This window comes from Electrophorus electricus, chromosome 25, assembly GCF_013358815.1.
Source record: "Electrophorus electricus isolate fEleEle1 chromosome 25, fEleEle1.pri, whole genome shotgun sequence".
Lineage (NCBI taxonomy): Eukaryota > Metazoa > Chordata > Actinopteri > Gymnotiformes > Gymnotidae > Electrophorus > Electrophorus electricus.
The window spans coordinates 10,665,322-10,687,682 of NC_049559.1; the positions used below are offsets into that span (position 1 = coordinate 10,665,322).

At 39.4% G+C, this 22,361-nt stretch overlaps 2 protein-coding genes across 2 annotated transcripts in view; one reads left to right on the plus strand and one right to left on the minus strand.

Annotated features, from left to right (window-relative positions):
- The first annotated feature begins 12,435 nt into the window (after positions 1 to 12,435).
- On the plus strand, positions 12,436 to 13,420 carry LOC113582421 (2-oxoglutarate receptor 1). The gene is given in 2 exon segments (XM_035522730.1): positions 12,436 to 12,831; positions 12,833 to 13,420. Coding segments are annotated over 2 exon segments (984 nt in total).
- A 5,899-nt stretch (positions 13,421 to 19,319) lies between these two features.
- Positions 19,320 to 22,361, minus strand: part of hs6st3b (heparan sulfate 6-O-sulfotransferase 3b) — a 46,575-nt gene continuing 43,533 nt past the window's right edge. The window contains exon 3 of the mRNA XM_027018159.2: positions 19,320 to 20,040. Coding sequence (XP_026873960.2) covers positions 19,320 to 20,040 — 721 coding nt within the window. The remainder of the gene's footprint in view (positions 20,041 to 22,361) is intronic.

Genomic DNA, 22,361 nt, shown 5'->3' on the forward strand with positions numbered 1-22,361 from the left:
TCATGTATGGCCATTTTCTCCGACAAGTAGCAATGCAGATGTCTACCTGAATCTTGTCATATTTTCTGACTGTCTGTATACAGTGTGTGTGTGTGTGTGTGTGTGTGTGTGTTCATCCTAGATCTAGCATAATGCTGCTTCATTTAAATTTCTTTACACGACTTCCTTTTTATAGTGTATTAAATTCACTAGTGTAGCTGACATTAAAAGCCATATCACTGGCATTTTTGCTATCAGCCTCAGGCACAAATGTTGTAAGGCTTGCCACAGTTCTCTGCCTACTTAAGCCCACAGGAATGCTCGTCCAGCGCTGTGCATTGCTCCTTGCTACTGTGTTCAGCCAAGTTTGACCGGTGCGCTGATGCATCTTAAAATGCCATGAGATATACTTTCAGCTTTTAGCTAGCTCACTACATTATGTTTGTTTCCTTTTGCTAGTTGAAAATAACAATGCTCCAATCTTCCACTTACATCTCGATCCCTCCCTGCACCCATCACACATCCGAACATCAAATTGAATCCTTTCTTCTTTGAGTGTCTGTGTTTCTGAATGACATAAGCTATTTTCTTAATATTTGTGTTTGTTGATTTGATGGTTAATTAGTTATTTTGTTTGGTTGGATGTTTTTTATTTGTTTTTATATATGTATTTAGCTGTGGACCCACTACCATAAACCTTTTAAAACTTTTTCTTTAACACACAGTTTTGACAGTTACCAGATGAGTTGGATCAAGCCTGTATGTTTCTTGTATGGATGCTGATTTGTAATAGCAAAACCTGAGTGTATTAGCATCATCTGCTAAATAATAGTTATACTGCTATAATTAGAGTTGCCATTTGCTAGTGCATGTCCTACTGTGCAATACTGTGGAAATGCCTCTTCATTTGTTGAACTGAGCTACAAGGGTATGTTGATCATTCAGTATACTGACTGAATAAAACAGATTGCACAATATATCAGGCCAATTTCATATATCTCCATTTCCCACACTCTACAGCTACAGCATTTACCATATCAACATTTGGATTTCTCAATGTGTGACAGGGTGAATGACACTGTGTTGTTGTTGATTCTTCTTCTTCTTTCTGTCGTTCGAATGCTTTTTTGCTTTGCTTCTCAATAAATCTGCTTGACTCTTTCAATTCTTTCCTTGCTCTTCTCTCAACAACAAGTCACAATTCCATATATATGAACAATGTATTGAATTTTTGTTTCTTCTCCGCAAACAGTACATTGTAATTGGAGAGCACAAGGGATTTCCTTTAAACATGGAATAGGTTCGAAAGCAGCTGAGTCAATAAGAGTTACAGGCAGTGGTAGCTCAGTGGTTAAGGTGCTTCACTTGTACTCGGAAGGTTGGCGGTTCAACCTTTACCGTTGCCACTGTCGGGCCCCTGAGCAAGACCCTTAACCCTAAATTGCTCAAGGTGTGTTCAGTCATACTTGTCAGTTGTTTTGAATAAAAGTGTCAGGTAAATATGGCATTGTTTCTTCAAAAATGTTTATGTTTGGGTGTGACAGCATTAATTTCGAAATGTACTGGAACACACAAATGAGCCTTTCTTTCATATAGTTCTGGCCCTCAGCTGCTACAGTGAGCTTAAAGGACTATTCCATGGCATTTATACCAAAGGCACAAAGAAAAGGGGTGAATACGCCCTTTCTGGTCATTATGTGCTGACTGTGGTAATCATTTTGATCTCCCTGAAGGGAGCTGTGCTTGAGCATGTGGAGGAAAATAAGAGATGTGGCAGAGAAAAAGAAGTTGCCACAGCAAAATTGATAATTCATGCATTATTCTTCGAGGCTAGCAGTGAAACTAGGTGACTTAAGATAGCTGACAGTGTAGTTAGCAAGCAGTCCCATTGGATAACACTATCCAAATTTCATAAATGCTGATGTCACTGAACTGGTTTTCTGGGAGTTATTGCTTTGTTTGTGTAACAATTGACGTTAAACAAACACGCTGCACACTTTTCTACTGCTTTTGTCTGTGCTCTTATTCTATGCCTTTATTTGGGGTTTTAAGCAAAAAATCAATCAACAACTATCTATTCAAATTACAAAAAAGTGTTGCATCTCAAGCAAAGGTTGTTTGTGACCTGCCACTTCAAACTTTTTCTCAGCAACACTGGCCCAGCCTTTTGGCTGCATTGCCTTAATTGTTGACGTCATGTTTGTCCCCTTAAATCTGCACAATAACTGCACCACCTTGTTTGTTACTTTTGCTGTAGCAACATACTATTAATTAGATATGAGATGCCTGGAGTCTCCATATAACATTTTCTTTTGCACTTGTTTAGTTTCTGTGGTGCACTAGTGAGTAACAAAGAAGAGGTATTAATAACTTTGTTCACATTGTGATAACTTACTGAATCTTCTCAGAAAGGAGAGAGATAAATGTGTTCCTTTTTGTTTTAGCTAATGTAATTTAATGTAATTAACACACACAGTTTATACCTCTGGTCACATGCCAATGAGAAGCAGCAGCTAGCTGCACACAGCATACTCTCAACCAGAAACCTCAGCCCCCTGGGGGGCTTAATCAGGTGCAGGGAGGGGAGAGTGGACCACCCACCACTGGGCATACAGACAACCAATAATTCACACACATTCAGACAGACGAATCATACAGAACCCTGAAACTGCCAGAGGGTATAAAATTGTTTACTAACAAGTCATTCAAATTAATCCAATACTTTGGACCCCAAAATATTAGCATAAAGTAAATGTCTTCACTGTGGCTGCTAAAGCTAACTCTTTTGGCTTATTGTGGCTTATTGGAGGCCAGACCCTCAGAACCATCCGAAACATTAACTGGGCCTGTCCGCTGACATCTAAGTGATGGAAGCCATTGCAGATGACAAGATACCAATATTTGCGATGTCAAAATAAAACTTTCCTGTACCCTGGTGGAAGTAAAGGTGTCGGGACTGAGGCTTGCGTCAGCCTGTGTCGGCGTCGTCAATTGCTTTGTGTTTCCCGCTCAGCTCTGCAGACCCACTGGATGATTGGTCCATTTCTTCTGCTGTGAGGGTCAGATGAGCTAAGAGAGCTCTCTCAGCACATCTGACAGTAAGCTGAGGAGTCCCACAGGATCCCAGTCCAGTGACATGTTCAAGTAATTTTACCAATATGCTGCAGCATGGTGTCTTATGAGGCCAAGCGGGCTAAAACTGCTGACACATCAACACCTTCGTTCGCGCAGGGCAGCTCTGATACAAGCAGACTCTATTGCTACAAGTTGGATTGGACAGCAGGAGATGTTACGGGTGATGTTACGGTTGAGTGCAATGTTTCCATCATCTTACTCTGAAAGGACAAAAGGAGTAAAACAAAGAAAGTTTTGCAATGGATACAAAATTTAATGAAAGTTCAGATTTCACAAATATCCCTTTGAGTCATCAAAAGTAAGAAATCTGATCAAAATGTATACTCCAGGGAAATGATAGTGTCATAAAATTATGTCATTTCAAAAGTTTTCATCTCTCTTTTATGACATACGGTCTAATATTTTCTATGTTCACCCTTTGCCCTTGAAACCTCCTTCAGCCTCTTTGGGTCTTCAGAGGTGTCATTTCAATTCTTTCTTGCTGGCATGTTTGCTCTATTTCCACCAGATCTGTAGGCTGTCTTGTACTGCTTTCTTCATATCTATCCACAGATGTATTACATACAAACCTAGAGACTGAAGGCCATGGCAAAATGTCCACATTCTTTTTAACCCATGTTGACTTTGCTTTATGCTTTGCGTCATTTTCATGTTGCAGGAACCATACACGCCTCATTTGTAGCTTTTATTCTGAGGAGGCTTTACTGGAAAAACTGATGATACTGGTATTCATTCTTCCTCCCAGTTTCAGTAGAGCTCTAGTTCCTGTTGTATACCCCAAAAACATCAGTGCTCTGCCACCGTATTTTACTGTAAGAATGGTGTTCTCTTCTAAGGCATGTACCTGTGTGAATTATGACCAAAAGGTTCAGACCACATAATATTGTTCTAAAATTAATCTGGTTTGTTAATATGCTCTGTAGCGTGATGTCTTGTGCCTAGAAGAAAGGAAGGGCTGTCTGTATGCGTTCTTCCCAAACAAGACTAGATTGTGTAGACTGCACTTCATTGTGGATATGTGGACTTTTATTCCATTTACCTCTACGGACTTTTCATATCCCCTGATGTTTGGTTTGGATTCTTGTGGCACTCTTGAACAACTTTCCTGGCAGTTCTATTTTCCTGACACTTCCTGGTCATTTTTATTCTTTATTTTTTGGTTTTCCCCTTACTGATGTAGAGCCCTTCTTTGTAGCCCTCAGAAAACTGCTGGAGACTGCTCTTGAAGACCTACTTACCTGCAAATTTAAACTGCAATCCTGACCTAATACACCCGATGCCATTCGTTGAAGACTAAGTGCTGGCATTGATTTTTAAAGTTAGTAATTGCTTATAATTATTTAATGTTATTTTGAAAATGTATGGTATGATAAAGGTAAATGTTTGGATTATTTACAGATACTGTAAGGTGAATGCAAATCTTTGCACTCATCTGTATATACAGGTTATATTTATTGACTTCATGCAGAGGTCCTAATCTCATTCAAAGGAGTGTAACTACAATACAAGTCAATCTATTGTACTCACTAAAGAAAATTTAATTTAGAATTCTCTTGTGAACTCTCCATCTAAATAATATGGACTACACCTAGGTGCCAGCAGGTAGTTACATTTCTAATTTATTGTGTTTGTTTACACTCCTTTTAATGAAAGTAAATGTCATTTTTGATGCTATCTAACCACTGTCAGAACAAGGCAATAAGTGGGTAGAGGGAAGTTGAGAAATATATTTGCTTACGCTCACTGTAATTTTGAAAATAAAGAAAAACAAAGGTCCTCTGAAGACTGGCTGCACGCATTTCTGATGTGAACCATAAGAATATACCATGGAGAAAAACGTGTCATTCAATTTAAAAATATGACCATTACTGGCCTCTAGTGGCCACACGGTGTCAGCAGCATAGCTGGGCAATTACAGTAAAGGACAATGAAGGAGTGGAATTTTTTAAAAGGTCAGTTCAGTACTGCATAAGGCTGGCATTTCAAATACTAAACATATTTCTTTGTAAAGTTGATATCTGAATATTTGAACTTCAGTATTCTGAATTACAGGGATGATCAACTATAGCAAAAGATACCTGAACTCTAATACATTTAATCATACAAGGGACTTTATAGGTGTTATTGGTGTTATTGTTTATATATATATATATATATATATATATATATATATATGTGTGTGTGTGTGTGTGTGTGTGTGTGTATGTATATATATATATATATATATATATATATATATATATATATATATATATATATATATATACATACACACACACACACACACACACACACACACACACATATAGGATGTTTCAAATAAAGGATCAGTTTTTAGAAAATCATTCTTCAGATTCTCACTAATAATCTATTATTAAGAGCATTAACAAAAACATGGGAACATTTGTAAACATTTGGGATTTAAATACAAAACAATCACCTGACTACTCACAATAAAAGGTGTAAAATTCATTAGCCCAACAGTTCCTAAAGTGCGGGGAAACCCATCATTGGACATAGAGCAGGATCTGTCGTCTGTTTGTCAGATAAATGAGGGATTGCAGGATGGAATGGACATTTATGGATGTGTGTATGTTTCACAAGGGACCATTAAACAAGGAATTGTTCATTAAAGAACCCTTGTTCTGAGCCTGCAGCAGCAAGTGTACTGCCAATACCAACTAGTTAGTAGACCTGTAAGAACATCTGTAACAAGAAAAAAAGTAATGAACAGGTTTTTGACAACCCTAAAGAGCAAGTCAAAAGAAATATCACCCATGTAAGTTCAAATATTTTGCATCTCAGCACTTCATTTGTAAGATTATACAAAAATATTAAATTAATATCATCTGCAATGTGACGTTTTTTTTTTCTTGTTCTTGTTTTGCTTGTTCATGTAGGAAATGTGGAAGAGAGTAAACTTTTGCGATCTTTTCAGGGGAGGTCAGTTTTGGGAAAGTGAACAGACCAGTGCAGAAGTGGAAACCCTTGGTGCTGGTTCTACAATTGCATTGCCACATCTGTAGCACAAAAACCTACTTGATTAAAGACCAAGTACATTAAGTCTTTTATCTATTTCTTTTAAACATATTTCTTAAGATTGCATGTATTAATAGCCTAAAGATTAATTATATAAAGGTGGCTTATCAATTTTGCTGAAGCCTGAACTGGTTGCAAGTGTTCATTGAGGCAGAACAAACATTTGCACATATTGGTATTTTATTCCTTTAAAGTGTAATGCTCACCGATTTCCTGAAAGCATTCCATGTAATGGGAATTCATATAACTCAATCTTTATATTCCAATGATATATAATTGCTTTATAGTGCAGTTGATCGTATTAAACTGGTTAAGTGAGAGAAAGAAAGAAGAAATGAATTGTCTTGCTGCTTGAGTGCACAGAGTAATTATGCTGTATATGCTCTATAATATGTAGCCTTGCGGGGTCTGAAATTTTTGTCTCAGATAAAATGAAAAACTGTGTAGAATCAGCCTTCTTAATTTAGGAAGAAATCATGCAGAATAAATACATAACCTGTCACACAAACACATTCTGCATAAGACCCATATACGCACATCTCCTACACAGGACATGCACATGCACACCTTTGATGTAGAAATTGCACACACACTTTCTGCAAAGGACACCTTCTACAAAGGACACCTTCTACATATCACCTTGACTTTGGAAGAAATGGGCAATATATATAAAGCACTCAAGACTTTGAAACTGTAAAAGCATGTGGCATTAGTGGTGTTTATGGAGATGCATGTGGCATTAGTGGTGTTTATAAAGATGCATGTGGTATTAGTGGTGTTTATGGAGATGCATGTGACATTAGTGGTGTTTATGGAGATGCATGTGGCATTAGTGGTGTTTATAAAGATGCATGTGGTATTAGTGGTGTTTATGGAGATGCATGTGACATTAGTTGTGTTTATGCAGATGCAATGGTGTGTATGCACCATACAATATTGGCATCAACATTGCATTGGATAATGTGTATGCATTTAGCTTTGAATTCAAGCAGTTACAATAGAAGACATAAACCCAAGAATAGAAGGCAGCATCTGCCACATACAATAATGTTGCAGCTCTACTCTGCCATAATGTTCTCCCAACCTCCCAACCTTGTGGGTCAACCCCAGCCCTGTGGAAGCTGAATCAGCAGGGTATTTTCCGGTCACTGGCTGCAACCCGCCCTCCCTCATGGACCTCTGCAACAGCAGATCCAAAGAGAGGGCATGTTCTGCTCCTTACATCTAATTTCCCAAACCTTCCCTGAACAGGTGACAGGCAGGACAGTCTAAACACAAATTTCATGTTTCGTGCTCTGAGATAGAGAACATTAAGGATTTACATAAATGCATACGTCTGCAGATTATGAGAATATTTCGCTGAATGGTGATTTCATAGATAGCTGTGTGAAGGGGCTTATTCTGCAAAATCTTTTTTTTTCAACTGCAGCTGTCCTCGGCTGACCAGATTGTTGCAGATTGTGAAAGTTGTATGACATTTTAGTGACTTCACACTGGAAAGAAAGGCCAGAAAGTTGGATGGTACAGGTTGTTTCAGGCATATTGCCAAAGAAAAGGCCACCATACTCAATGCAGACAGACAGGCCATCAACAATCGGATGTCAGTCTGGTGTTAAAAAATTAATAGCTCTTTTTTATTTTCTTCAGGCAGGGGGTGATAATGATCTTCAGTCCACTAGATGACAGCAGAGCACTAAAAAGAGTAGATGGATATTATTACTCAACTCAGGCTTGAATGTGATTCACTCCTCAATAAGACCACAGAGAAGAGAGGCCTGATAGTTTCAAAAAATGTTTTAACACACCCAAACTTTTGGACACGTAGATTATCTAGTCTTAAATATAAAGCAATTTCCGTATTTTTTATTTACTTTATATTGCAACAGAACCCTTTCCAAGTGGGATATTGCATGCCTGTGTAGGTTCTAGATGTCTACAGAGAGGGTCATTTTGCTGATGCATGGAAACTAACAAAAACTATTCTAGAAACTGAACCTACCACATTCTTTCTCAATAGACCTTGTTATGTGTCTATTGTTGTGGAAAATAACTTTTCATAAACATTTGGCAACCAACCATAACTGTCTGGTTGTGCTGCCATTCAGCAGCAGCCTTTACAGACTACTGTGGTGGTTAGATGAGATTTTTTTTTTCTCCAGTTGTCTCCATTCTGCACATTTTATTATTGTATTTGTTGGTTTGTTGCCATTAGCACTATTTTATTTTTACATTTATAAGTAGTAGAGTTTTAAATTACAAGAAGACCCCTTGAAAAAAAATGTGATAGGTCTTTAGATTGTGCAAGATTATTATAAACACCTATCTACACAACTGCACAGATCCACTTCAAATGGGAGGTATATATAAAAAGGAACATGTTTCCTGAGTATGTATAAAATGGCTAATATAGGTTTAAAATATCCTTGAAATTAAAAAAGATCTGCACTTAAATCTGAGTCAATGAAACCAGTGTGTTTGGGTATGTAGCCAAAACATCAAATCTCACTCCAATTACTTACAGACTGCACTACTACTCTCTATCTTCAAGATTTATGTGGATGATTCTGTAGACACCCTGGATTCAATACTTCTTTGACAATATATTTTGTTCTTATATGTTTTTGGCAGCTGTTTCTCCCCATCCTACTAGGGAGTGGGCAAAAACCCTTGATCTCAATAAAGTAATAAATTAAATGAAAAAGGACAGTCCATCTGTGGTAATCCATAGGGACAGTTCAGATGTGGTAATACATAGGGACAGTTCAGCTGTGATAATACATAGGGACAGTTCAGTTGTGGTAATACATAGGGACAGTTCAGCTGTGGTAATCCATAGGGACAGTTCAGATGTGGTAATCCATAGGGACAATTCAGATGTGGTAACACATAGGGACAGTTCAGCTGTGGTAATACATAGGGACAGTTCAACTGTGGTAATCCATAGGGACAGTTCAGCTGTGGTAATACATAGGGACAGTTCAGCTGTGGTAATCCATAGGGACAGTTCAGATGTGGTAATACATAGGGACAGTTCAGCTGTGGTAAATTCCACAGTTGTCCCACAGTTGTTCCATTTAATCCCATAGGTGATCATTTGGGTTGAACTATGGTGGTTGGGCAGACCACAACATTCAACACAGATCAATGTCCATAGAACCAATCCTGGACCCAATCCTGGCCAATCTTGTCACAGCAGCTCAGGGCAATATCGTAATGGGAATAAATGTAATTTAGACATACTGCAATGAAGGGATGCAATATCCTCTAGCATGCAAATGTCACTCTATTATAAAACTTGGTGCTAACATGTGTCCCTGACATCATTATATCACTTATACCACCTTTTAGTGATAACAAAGGGCTTACACAGACTTATCCGATGTATTTGTATCCGTGTCCTCTCATCAGCATGAAGCAGTAAGGGCCAGATGTCATAAGTCCAGGCAATGATTTCTCCAAACCCTCAGTGTGCAGGGTTCTTGTTCCTTAGCACACGGAAGCCGCAGTGTGTGGATTCTTTTATGGGTCATCGGTGTTGTCATTTAACTAGCTGTACACCATCTGCTGATCCACATGATTCGGCTCAGCATCCGGTCCCTTTTCCTCTGCGAGCTATTTTCACATGCCAGATCGGGGCAGGATGGATTTTGGTTTTTGAAAAACTCCAGACACATAAGGGCAAGACAATGTTAAGCAGGACTCTGTTGAGCCTAAAATGCGCAGGAGGTTTACGGATCTGGAAACACTTGAATCAAAAGGCTTAACACCAATGTTTAAAGGCACTTGAATGTTGTTTATTTGTCCGTTCTTCCTAGGAAACATGTCTCAGCAGGCCGAAGTTTCTTCAGCCATTACCCTCCCCTTCGTCCTGATCTGCTGGAGTAGATTTAATGTTTAGAAACCGTTAGGGATCCTAGATGCCACCTGGATTCATCTGCTGCAACTATTTCCAATCCATTCCTAAATCCTGCATGGTAATGGAGCATAGGAAATGAGTCTATATTTCTTATCAGTAGTCTGTGGTTAAAGACCAGAACTGCTGAGTCTGATGTCATAAGCGTCACCCTCTTTCTCTTGAATAATGTCTCTTCTGCAGTTCTGTGTCATGCAGTATAATTTTCATTTCAAAACATTTATATATTCTTTTACTCAGTATGTTCCTGACTTGTTCATGCCCGGAATTAACAGAACAATTTTTGATCAGTTGGATACCGGCAGGTGTCCTGTATGACACTTTCTGTAACGTGTATGCTTGTGAAAAGACTCAAGCAGAAGACAAAAAGGACATCTTGTAATATGCATTCAAAACACCTGTTATGACTAGGAAAGAAAGCGTTTATACGTGGTTATCATAAATACAACCACATCTCATCTTTCAAGGTTGGAGGAATTTTCCTTTCATCTGTCTTCTGTTTCGGTGTCATAGGCATACGGACATGTGCGGTTTGACTACAACCATTACTTTTTAAAGCTTAGGCTATTTGTGCACACAGACAGTCTGTCCTTTCGAAGCTAAGTTGAAGGTTGGAATGCAAAGATTTAATGTGGCTTGTCATAGGCAGCTGCCACACCTACGCAATATTTAGACATTTTTCCTTGACTGAATTGACCAGGAACTTTTTATTTCCTCAATTCTCTTCCTTGTTGTTCAGCTTTTGCATAGATAGCTGAACACAGATTACATGGAATACAAAGATTGAAAATAAACTACCCTAAACACAAGTGGAAAAGGAGTAGTTAATTTGTTAAATGTAAAGTGTTAAGGTTTTTATATAGATTTTATTTTGTCTTTTTAACTTTGTAGTAGAACTATTTTTCAAACTACTTTGACATATTTAAAGCATGAGATGCAACATTGTCATTGTGATGATGTGAATTCTGCTTGGGTTGGGTCAGCCAGAGAGCAGCATTGGAGTGTCATCTCTGTGTAGAGATGCTTTTATCGAAGTTGCAATTTTTATGAGAAAACCTTAATTTACAGTATATCTGCAAAAGGGAATGTGAGGGGAAATGTTTCAGAAACTAATTAAAAATCTCAAAGTAGGTTAAGGATTGAAGAGTAACTAAAAAAGTAAATCATGACTTCAATACCTGAAGTTCCCAGCATGACTCAGATGGTAAGCATGTGCTATTGGAAACCAGAACAGGTTATGTAGTGCCCAACACTGAAAAGATGGCAGTCGCATTTGTGGGACTTTTTTTTTTTTTACTGCAAATCAATGATAAAAAAAAAACTTGTGGTTTGTCTCTAAAGGATGGGGTATGTTTCAAAATGATGGGGGTTGAGTCTAAATGTGTTATGAAAGCTTGTGATTTGGAGTGTACTTTGAAGAGAAAATTGTGAGGATCAGCGTAGTTTCTGGGACATTTTAAAGACTGTACACATCCCAAGGGTGGCAAAAGCAAATGAAGATCTGGGAAAAGCCTTCTGCATATGCTAAGCACACAAAAGGTATTTGTAAGGAAACTTCTCAATTTATTCAACAAATATTTTCATGCTGCTACTCAAGGTGAAATGAATTTGCAAAAGCTTGTATATTATAGTGAGCATTAACTGTAATGTGGTAGCCCGAGTGCTGAAGGGCGTGGAGCAGGACGCACAGACTTCCTCGACACGGACGAATTTATTCAAACACAACATAAAGGACAAATGTGGCACTCACGTGAACACACAAACAACTTTTAACATTTAACACGATATTAAACAGTCAAGACTCGATATATATAGTTACCAACACGCTAGACTAACAATGACCCACGCACTGCACACGTTGACACGGGTTTAAATATATAGACAAGGTGCAGGTGTCTGCAGGCGTGGCCACAAACAAATCTTCCCAAGTCACGTGCCGGGCCAAACCCCGTGACTCGCGGGAGGCGAGCATTCCGTGACATTAACATTATTTTAATATATTGAAAATGATTCAACACATTATTTTACTACTGGCACATATCTTATTTTTTACTGACCATTTATTTATTCATTTATTTATTTATTATCCATTTTTCATTTCAAGGTGAAACGTATATAAAGATTCTGTGATCAAATCAGATTTCAGTAGTCTTTCTTCTGGCTCCTTGCATTCCTATGGCAGCTCAATTACAGTGAAAATTAAAGTTGAAAAAGATATTTTAGGGAGAGCCACAGTTATCATCATGTGGCTGAACTGCTCTGTCCCTCTTGAATTGATACTAAGCTTGAGATCTTTCCTGATGCTGAAATAATAGCAAATCTAACCCTTAATTTGCATTCTTAGGTCTGTGGATTATGAGAAATTAACCATGAAAGCATATGGGAATGGATCTGAAGACTGTTTGCCTGTTCATTTGCACATAAAGCATCTCTATCTTCCGGCTATGTATGGGATCATTTCTGTGGTGGGCCTCATGGGCAACCTGACAGCCATCACCGTCTACGTGGTGAAGTTGAGGCCTTGGAAGAGTGGAAGCGTTGTCATGGTGAACCTGACCATGGCAGACCTGCTCTATGCCCTCAGCTTGCCCTTCCTGGTTCACTTCTACAGCACAGGGGACTGGACCCTGTGCGAGTTCATGTGCCGCTTCCTGCATTCCTGCTTCCACTTCAACATGTACAGCAGCGTCCTCTTCCTCGCTTGCTTCAGCGTGTTCCGTCACGAGGCCGTGGTTTATCCGCTCTGGGCGGCTCATGTCCAGAGGAAGTAAGTACTGGGGCATCTGGGCCTGCATGGCGGTGTGGGTGGTCTCACTTGCTGAGATCACTCCCATGCTTGGCATGATCACGACCCAGATGGAGGGCACCAGCACGATGTGTCTGGACTTCGCCAGCAACGACCCTGAGCAGGTTTGGTGGTATAGCTGGCCGCTTACTGCGCTGGGTTTCTTGCTGCCCATGGTGGTGGTGTGCTAGTGCTACTCCCACATTGGTGGCACCCTGGGCTGGAGCCTGTCAGCCAGAAGGCCAAGCCGGTTCCAAGCCTACCTTCTCACCATTGTGGTGTTGGCCATGTTGATTGGCTGCTTTCTGCCCTATCATTTCCTGAGGGCATTGAGGGTAGTGAGCTTGAAGGGCAGCACAATGTCCTGTGGACTGAAGAGAATCGTCAACTCCGCCTACATGCTGTCACGGCCCTTGGCAGGCCTCGACGCCTTCTACAACCTGGTGCTGTACACACTGTCTGGAGACAAGTTCCAGCAGGCTTTCTGTAGCCTGGTATGGCAGAGGAGGTCTACCAGCAGAATGGCGGCTGTGATTCGCTCACCATGCAGTCTTTTGAAGACCCACTGAATGTTTGAAAACAGCACTCCTCATACACTGCATTTCTCTTAAAGGACCATCAGTTACTGTGAATTGCGTTGTCAACAAAAAGCCCAAAGCACTTTGAAAATGGAAAGTGAAAAACGAAATATACTGTTGAAATGAGAAGCATTTAGCCTTTAGCAATCAAATATACAGGAAATTGTTTTAGAGTCTCTAGAGACCTACCTGAGCTTTGTATTCAGTGTGTTCAGTGTTCACAGGAAACAGGAAACACACACGTGATATATAGAGCTTCTGCTTATCAGGTAGCGCTCCCATGTCTATAGCTACAACTTATTGCATTTGTTTGCCATCATTTGACAAAAAAATTAGATTTTTATATCATTCACTATTGGCTATTTTTATTATTCACTATTGTTTTGCTAAACCAATCTACAAGTCATAATATAGAAGTGTCTGTTAGGGGTGGTGGTGTTTGATTGTTTTGTTGATTTGTCCTTAAAGCATACTTTACAGCCAGGTTTTTGGCCCAAGCAGTGAATGTTTCATCCTGTAGATGTTCTTTGTTATAAGTGTTAATGTGAGATTAGGCATTGACTAGGCCCCAGTGCAGTGGTGGTCAATCTGTTGCTTGCCTGCTGTACTCTTTACTGGCATGTGTAATGTGATGCGAGTAGGCAGATGCTTGCGGAATAGCCAGAACAGTTATTTTTATTATAAAGGCACAAACATTAAGCCAAAATAAGATCCAAAGCTGTTGTAAAAAACACCACAAAAGAGTCAAAAACCAGACCAACAAAAGGAAGAAACTCAGGTCGTTAAAAATCCAGAGGAGCAATCCAACATTGCAAAAACCAGAAACGTGAGGGATGCAATTAATATAGAGACAGACAGAATACAAGGACACACTCAGTAAGCACTTGGAAATTAAGTGGTAATACTTTGCAACAGGCTAGAAAATTTCTAAACGTTCTGATATTTGTAAACTTTCTGATAAGAAACATGTGAGGCTGATCAATATGCAGGGGGGGATGATCTGACGTTACAAATTGGTTCCTGGGGAGTCTGGGATGTGGAGTCCTGCTCCACAGCTTCTTGAGTACTCGGCATCTGCATCACAGCATGTTGCAGAATAGTGGATGAAGCTGGTTGGCCATTACAGTGCATCTGACTGCAATGTACCTCACTAACACTGTCAAGCAAATGCCTCTTTCCTATGAGAACCACTTAATCAGTTATTAGATGTCTCAGTTCAAGAGTCTAGAACAGGAGGCCCTAGAAAAAAAGAAGAAAAAAAAACTAACCACAAACGGATGTACAGTCTTCCTTCAGATTTCCAAAATAAATGATTGTGCATTCAATTGTAATTTACCTACAATTCTTTTTCACACACACATATATGTTTACTCATTCCATTTGTGTGTGATGCAAATGTTTCCTTAAACCTGTGTAATGTGAATTCTTTTAAGATGAATGGGTAAATACTACATAAAATTATCCATGCATATATGCACTATACCCAATTGTAAAGATTTTTTAATGACACTTCATGTATTCCTTCATGTCATCAGATACTGTTATGTTATTTAAATTTGGTAGAACGTCCTTACTGTGTTGTTCAGTAGGCTATGCAAGTGTTTACCTGAACTACAATTTCCTGGTACAATTTCGCAAAACCTCAGCCATATCTTGTGTTGGTGAATTATCTTTGACTAATACAAGGAAGACTTTTGCCTTTCATTAAAGTTATATATTTACACATATGGGAGAACTGATTATCATCTCCCCCTTGTAATATAGTCTTATTTTGCACTTTGCAATTTCTGTTTAATGAATCATTCAAAATGATAACAGAATGGTTTACATTTATTAATGAGTAATTGAACCTGACAAACCACTTTGAGGCCTGTATTTGCTGATTTTAAGTTACATACAACTGCATATTTTTTGTATTGCGAGGATCACTGTAAAAGGTCCTTTCACTCTAAACAAGTGAACAGTGGTGAGGGCCTCTGATCATGATTCTTATTTGCTGTATTCTCTTTAAGCCTTCACTTTCAGGGTGATGATTCCTTTCCAACAGCCTGGCTATGGGAACAACACATGTTCCCACACTATGGTCCAACAAGCAACCTTTTCAGTTAAATTCCTCATGGCACATAAATCAGACCGTATGAGGAGCTGACATGCATCCACTGTGGTTATTAATTGCAGTGTGTTACTGCTAAGTGTAATTTCCTGCAGGAGCAGATCGCTATAGCCATTGTGGGAAGGTAACCCAAATAAACATACATGTTAAACAGAGCCCAATTTCCTTTCTTTTTTTAATTTACAGCATCAACAAATCCTAAGGGGTGTGATCAGACCAACTCTGCTTCCATTTTGAGATTACACCATCAAAAGTTACTGCCCTCTACTTTATCAGCTAGGCAAGAATATTGTCCCTGCTGGAAGATTTAACTTTTTTATTCACTGGAAAATCATCTGACAAAACAATAAGTCATCACACAAAAATAATACCCAGCTCCAAACAAATTTACTGTAAAAACAAATGTAAGTTAAAATAAAACAGTAATATGCTATATAGATGCCATGTGCACACTAGGGGGCAGAAGCAGACTTTACAGTGAAGGACAACAGAGGTTGCATTCCAGTAGCAGGGTATAGAACTGAGCCAACAGTGTGGTCCAGGACAGACAGTGCGGTCCAGGGTAGACAGATTGGTCCAGGACAGACAACGTGGTCTAGGACGGACAGTGTGGTGCAGGAATGACATTGTGGTCCAAGACAGACAGAGTAGTCCAGGACAGACAGTGCAGTCCAGGATCGACAGAATGATCCAGGACAGACAGTATAGTACAGGATCAACAGAGTAGTCCAGGACAGACAATGTGGTCTAGGACAGACAGTGTGGTCCAGGACACACAGTGTGGTCCAGGAACAACAGAGAGGTCCAGGAAAAACAGTGTGGTCCAGAAAGGACAGAGTGGTCCAGGAATGACAGTGTGGTCCAGGAATGACAGTGTTGTCCACGGCAATCAGTGTGGTCTGTAAATGATAGTGCGGTCCAAGTTACACAGTGTGGTCCAGGAGGAACAGTGTAGTCCCACACTGACCACATGGTCCAGGATAGACAGCATGTTCCAGAACAGACAGCATGATCCGAGTTGGACAGTGTGGTCTAGGACAAACAGTATGGGCCAGGACGCACAGTGTTGTCCAGGCTAGACAGGGACAAACCATTATTGCTACGATCTGCCCTCTCACACATTAAGGAAATAAAGAATCCATTGGAACTGCAGGCTTGAGGTTTGTACTTGTTTTGTGTGAATAAATAATTCACCCTGACGCATATTTGACACTGTTGATGACAGTTAATGAATCATGTGTACTATAGCTGTTAGCTTGTTAGCATTTTGGGGTGAAGTATGACTTCAATCTCAGAGTAATTAATTGCTGAAATATATCAAGATTGCCTTTAGGCTTTAACTACTCTAGGCCTACACATTACAAGCACTCAGAGCCTCATATGACAGTGAAGAAGAAGAAGTCATGGCTAAGGCTAAGAGTACAACTTCAGTCAAGTATTTCACAACACCATATCTGCCTGCCTGTTTAAGTTTTATTGTGTCTCCAATTCAGTGACACACATAGCTCCACACTTGAGCGTCAAGTCTTCCAACACATTGGGTGTAATTAATTCAGAAAAATAACATTCAGAATGAATTCAGAAGAATAACCTTCAGAATTCATTCAGAAGGATAACCTTCAGAATTTATTGAGGAGAATAACACTTGAAACAGATAGGGCAAACAGTCATGGGGGAAAAAAAAAAAAAAACTTTTAAGATTTTTGTGGTGCAGTTTGAGTTTAATTTTACAACCAAAAACAGCAACTTTATACTATGGCAGGTTTTTTTTCTATTCATATCTCTTTACATGACAGTTAAATTGCTGAATGAGAATACTGTCAAATTATGGCATAATGTTTATTTTGCATTTATTTCAAAAGGACATTCCTTTTATATATTATTGCACTTTAGTAAACCAAGCAAATAAAAAACATTAATACTACCCATTTCATCACACATACACATACATTATGCACATATACGCATGCTCAAACACACCGATGTGCATCAGGACGAACCTCAATGCACTGAGGGCCAGACCACAAGCCTCACACAATGCGAGCAAAGTAAACAAAACTCACAAACACGGAAAAGCGGCGTATGATTCATTTTCAAACATTTTGGGGATTTTCAAAAATAAAAACCAATCCTGTTTTATTGTGAGAATTTTCAGGGATCTTGCATAAGATGGAGATTGTCCAAAACATGTCCCATAATTGTAAACAAGGGAGATATTAAGGTTTGTTTACACTGGTTACATCATTTTCATGATGCCATGCCAGCTACGTAAACAAAGTTTTATATCTCAGCAACTAAAGCAACACAAACAAAAAATTTAACGGCACAAGAATGACTGAGACTAGTTTGATTAAAATCTACAACAGACAGGAGGGTGCCAACATGACTCGAGTTAAAAAAACTTGCATCAGAGCAGCCACAGAAAACATTGCGCCCCCTTCAGGCGAATGAGGGCACGATGCTCAAAAGCAGGACTTCCTCTTTTCTCACAAACACCACTCCATGTCATCTCCAGAAATGTCTAACATCCCTAAGTGTGACAGAGATGATGAGATGGCACCCAGCTTCACTTTCATAACCTGACCCCCTCTGGATCACTTTTCTCAGTTTATTCTAATGCTTTCATGCATATCCATTGTATTTTTATCCACCTAACTTCAGGAAAAAGGGGCTGCTTGCAAAGTGCTTCTTCAAGAATTGAGGACACCCCATCTTCACTCTTGGTAAACCTGATTTGCCTCAGTGGATAATCCATTATACTGCGTGGAGGCATGACTTGTTTCTTTTCATTCATACGGTGGGAATAGTTTAGTATATAGCAAGACTTCCACAACTAGAGTAGGTATATGAGGAATATTATTATTATTATTATTATGTAGACAGAGAATCTGAAAATATGGAAGATTGCATGCTGGCAGTAGTGTCTTATCTTCTTGGGATTGGTTTTCTGTACTTTATATTGCAACTTGCAAATAGACTTTGCAATGACACACATGACCAAGGACAGAGCAGACGATTTGGACTAACATTTTACCGCACCAGTGACAACCTGCATTTTGATATTTGAGCCAAATAAGTGGATCTCAGGTCTAAAACATACAATAGACATATTCCATATATATGGCCATATTATATCCATTCCAGATATATTGTCATATTGTCTCCATTGTCACTAACCCTTTCAAGGCTGTATACATTTGACCTTGGTAAGAATGTGAAAGTCATTCATTAGACCTGCACAGTACACCACATACGCAGTCACCAAACACCTTGTTGTGGTGTGGAACACACACTTTCAAGATAATGGGTCCATAATAAATAAAAACAAGTCAGGAATTTGCTTTCACCAGCAAATTTGTCACTTTGCCATTTTGTTACTATTTTTAATGCAAACTGTTCTTCTAAAGGAAAATATTTGAGTGATAGATTGGTTTAGTTTTTAACCTTACATCTTGAGATTAATGCCAAATTCTTCATAATTGAAGCTAGCTTACTTGCTAAATGTCACATTTAGCAAGCTAGCACGGTAGGCTGCATCCATAAAATATTCAATACTCCGAATACTCCAAAACCTCTAAGGGCAGACTGAGTTCTCTGCATTCCATATACTGGCCATGAACATGTAAATGTACATGTTTCAGATTGTCAGTCTTCACTGTCTTGTGAATTGCATTACAATTTCACACTGCATCCTCAGAAAGAAAACGAAAGGGAAAGATGAAGAAGAAGTGAACACCATTCCTCCCCCTCTCAGAGCGTTCGTCATGGCATGAGGTATCACCAGTGAGCTACCTGGCTTGCGTAATCTTCAGTGGTAGCAGCCTGCAGAGACGGCATTGGCTCCTCCTTCCGCCGCAGCCGCTGCCCAGGGGGTGGGGCCTTGTGCTGCCGGCTCCGCCTCCGCCGCTCCTGGCGGTGCTGGATCCGCTCCTGGCGGTGGGCGAATTGCACACGCTGCAGGAACAGGTCCCTGGCAAAGTCATAGAGCTGCACATCAAGCGCATTGAGGCCTTCAATGTGCCGACGCACGTCCTCCCGCAGTTCCACGCTGGCGGCGCGCGTGCTGTTGAGCTGCGTGAACGCTGAGATGAAGCGCAAGCGGAAGGTGCGCTCAAACAGGTACTGCGTCTTGCGTTGGAACTCGGTCAGGCCGTAGAAGGCCATGCCCCTCAGGTTGCGCGTGGCACTGGCAAGCAGGGCAGCATCCCGTGCACTCTCATTCATGGATGATAGGTTGTAGCAGCCCACCAGGCTGAGGTCGGCCAGCATGCGCGTCTGCCGGTTGTTGGCCAGGTTGTGCGGGCACGCCATGAAGTCGCGAAGCATCACGCCTGACCAGTCGTCGCCTGGGTAACAAGCTGGCAGCTCGTCGGGTGTGGGTGCCCGCCCATCACACATGTGCAGCGATGTCTTCCAGGTAGCGCCACGTTGCACGTGCTTCCACTCACTCAGGTAGCGGGACACAGGGTCCCGCAGCATGGTGATATAGTAGAAGTTCCTGAAAAAGTAAACACAATTCAGCAATCTGCCTGACATTTGAGGACTCCTGAACAATCTTAAAGCACTGTAAACCTTGTGAACCCCATAGCAAAAAAACGTTCAATGAATATGAATTAATACAGTTGGGCTTCAGTGACAGACTGAAGGACATCTTGACTTCTGAATGTTTGCAGAATGTCCTTATGATAACTGTATCAAGTTGTTCCACTGTCTCTGTTGAGAGGAACGGTAATCTATAAAGACTTTCAGTAGGGAGAAGTTGTGAAATATAACATTCTTTTTACACACATGATCAATACATCCCTTGTGGAGACAGACTGTCCAACCCTACTTAACAGGGATGACAATTTTCATTTCGATCCAGCAGACCTTTCGCCAGGACACAGAGTAAGACAGAGGACTTCACCATGAACTTCAAATTAGGACTGCGAAATATATAATGTAATTGATATCTTTATTGCAAATGAGTTCTCAATCATTCATGTATGCTGAGAGCACGCTGCCCAGACTCACCGCTGATGAGCGTTTTATAGTTGTTTTGATGAATCACTACATTCAATTCAACAAGTGTAAATGATTTGGGAAATATATCACTGGCCAGTCTTTAATTATGTCATATCAAGTGGTTACTCTTTACAATTATGTATTTTGTATATTGCACTAGCAAAATATACCATTTTCTCCATATCACATAGTCCTGCGTAAAATTCAGAAAACTAAAATTGATGACAAAATGAAGATAGTAATTGTATTAAATATAAACAACAAAAATAAACAAATTCCTAGAACAATCCAACAGGAAAACATTTTGCTGCAGTACTATAAACCAACCTCTTTAGACTGTGCTATTAGAATTTACATTGGATGCTTTGGCTATTTTTCTTAAATACATTGAAGTAAATGAACCATATCATAATAGTTTCTCTAGTGGAATGAAAATGAACCTTAACAAGGCAATCATCTTCTTAGCAATATTGATTCATGAAGCTCCAAAGCATACTGAGGTCAATTTTCCAAAGTTAATACTTAAAGTTGTGATTAGATGTTAGATTTAAAATATAATATAATCTTGCAGCAAAATCAATTTGATATACTCTGTAATAACCCAAAACCTATAGTTGACCAAAAATGCTAAGCAAAACAAAGACAGCACATTTCTGCGTAAAAAAGGAGGGATGCAAAATGCTTCTCAATGTGGTCATGAAAAACCTCATTTGCTTCCTATATTATTCCTAGAGACATCTTTATAATTTGCTCCTTATTTTTACAGTTCCAAGTAGCAAATCCATATAGCACTTACAAAATAATAAGACAGTTGGTTTTATATGTGAGGACAGCATTCCTGTAGTAAATTATCTCATATTCCTGACTTATATCCCAGACATGCAGAGTATACCAAAGAAACAATATTAAATATAAAAAACTACTATTTATCTTGTTAAATGTACAAGTATATTGTTTTACCATTGAATTAGGAAAAGGTTATTACTTAGAATGCAGCCTTGTCAAGTGTAGACACAGATCAGAATTAAAATAACATATTTGGCATAACAATACACTGTGTAGGTGTCACAGAGACATGTCAAGGGGATGACAATAGAAAGGAGAGTGCAATGTTGAACCATCTCAGTGTTATGACAAAATAAGCCCGTTTCCACTTTCAGATTACTAAATGTAGGCCAAGTGGAACTCTATCTGAACTTCTATGAAACCAAAAAAGAGGGTTTTTTTTTAGATGCAAACCACCTCTTGAAACTGGATTGTAACTTTCTCATTCACTCACTCACAGTTACGAGTAGGAAATGTTTCACAAGGGGGCACCGTGACAGTAGTGCTTTGAATCAATGACAGTAGCCAGGTTTCCAATCAAATGTTTCACAAATGTTATGCACGAAAAAAATGAGAATTATATTGTGTGTCCATCCACTATGATTATGCGAAGAAACTTTAGATGACGTAGGCTACTGTGATTGTGGGGGCATTGAAACAAGCAAATTGGAGAGATTTAACTCGGTCTTATGGCTTAATACGTCATCGTTTATTTAAAAGACCTTTTTTCCATCACTCTTTTCACATTTTGACTTTAGCAATATTCTGTGTTTTCCACCTCATCCTAGAGTAAATATCTGGGCTTTTTTAAAAAAAACTTTGGACTTTTTCCATTTTTATTGATTTATTTATTTTTGCGCATTATCAATTTTCAAAATTCACAAAAACCCACTATTGTGTGTCCTTGTTATTTCACCATGTTTCTCTACCTGAAGCCAAAATATGTTCGCCTAGAGCCAGAAGCCGTAGGACTTCTGGCCCTAAGAATGC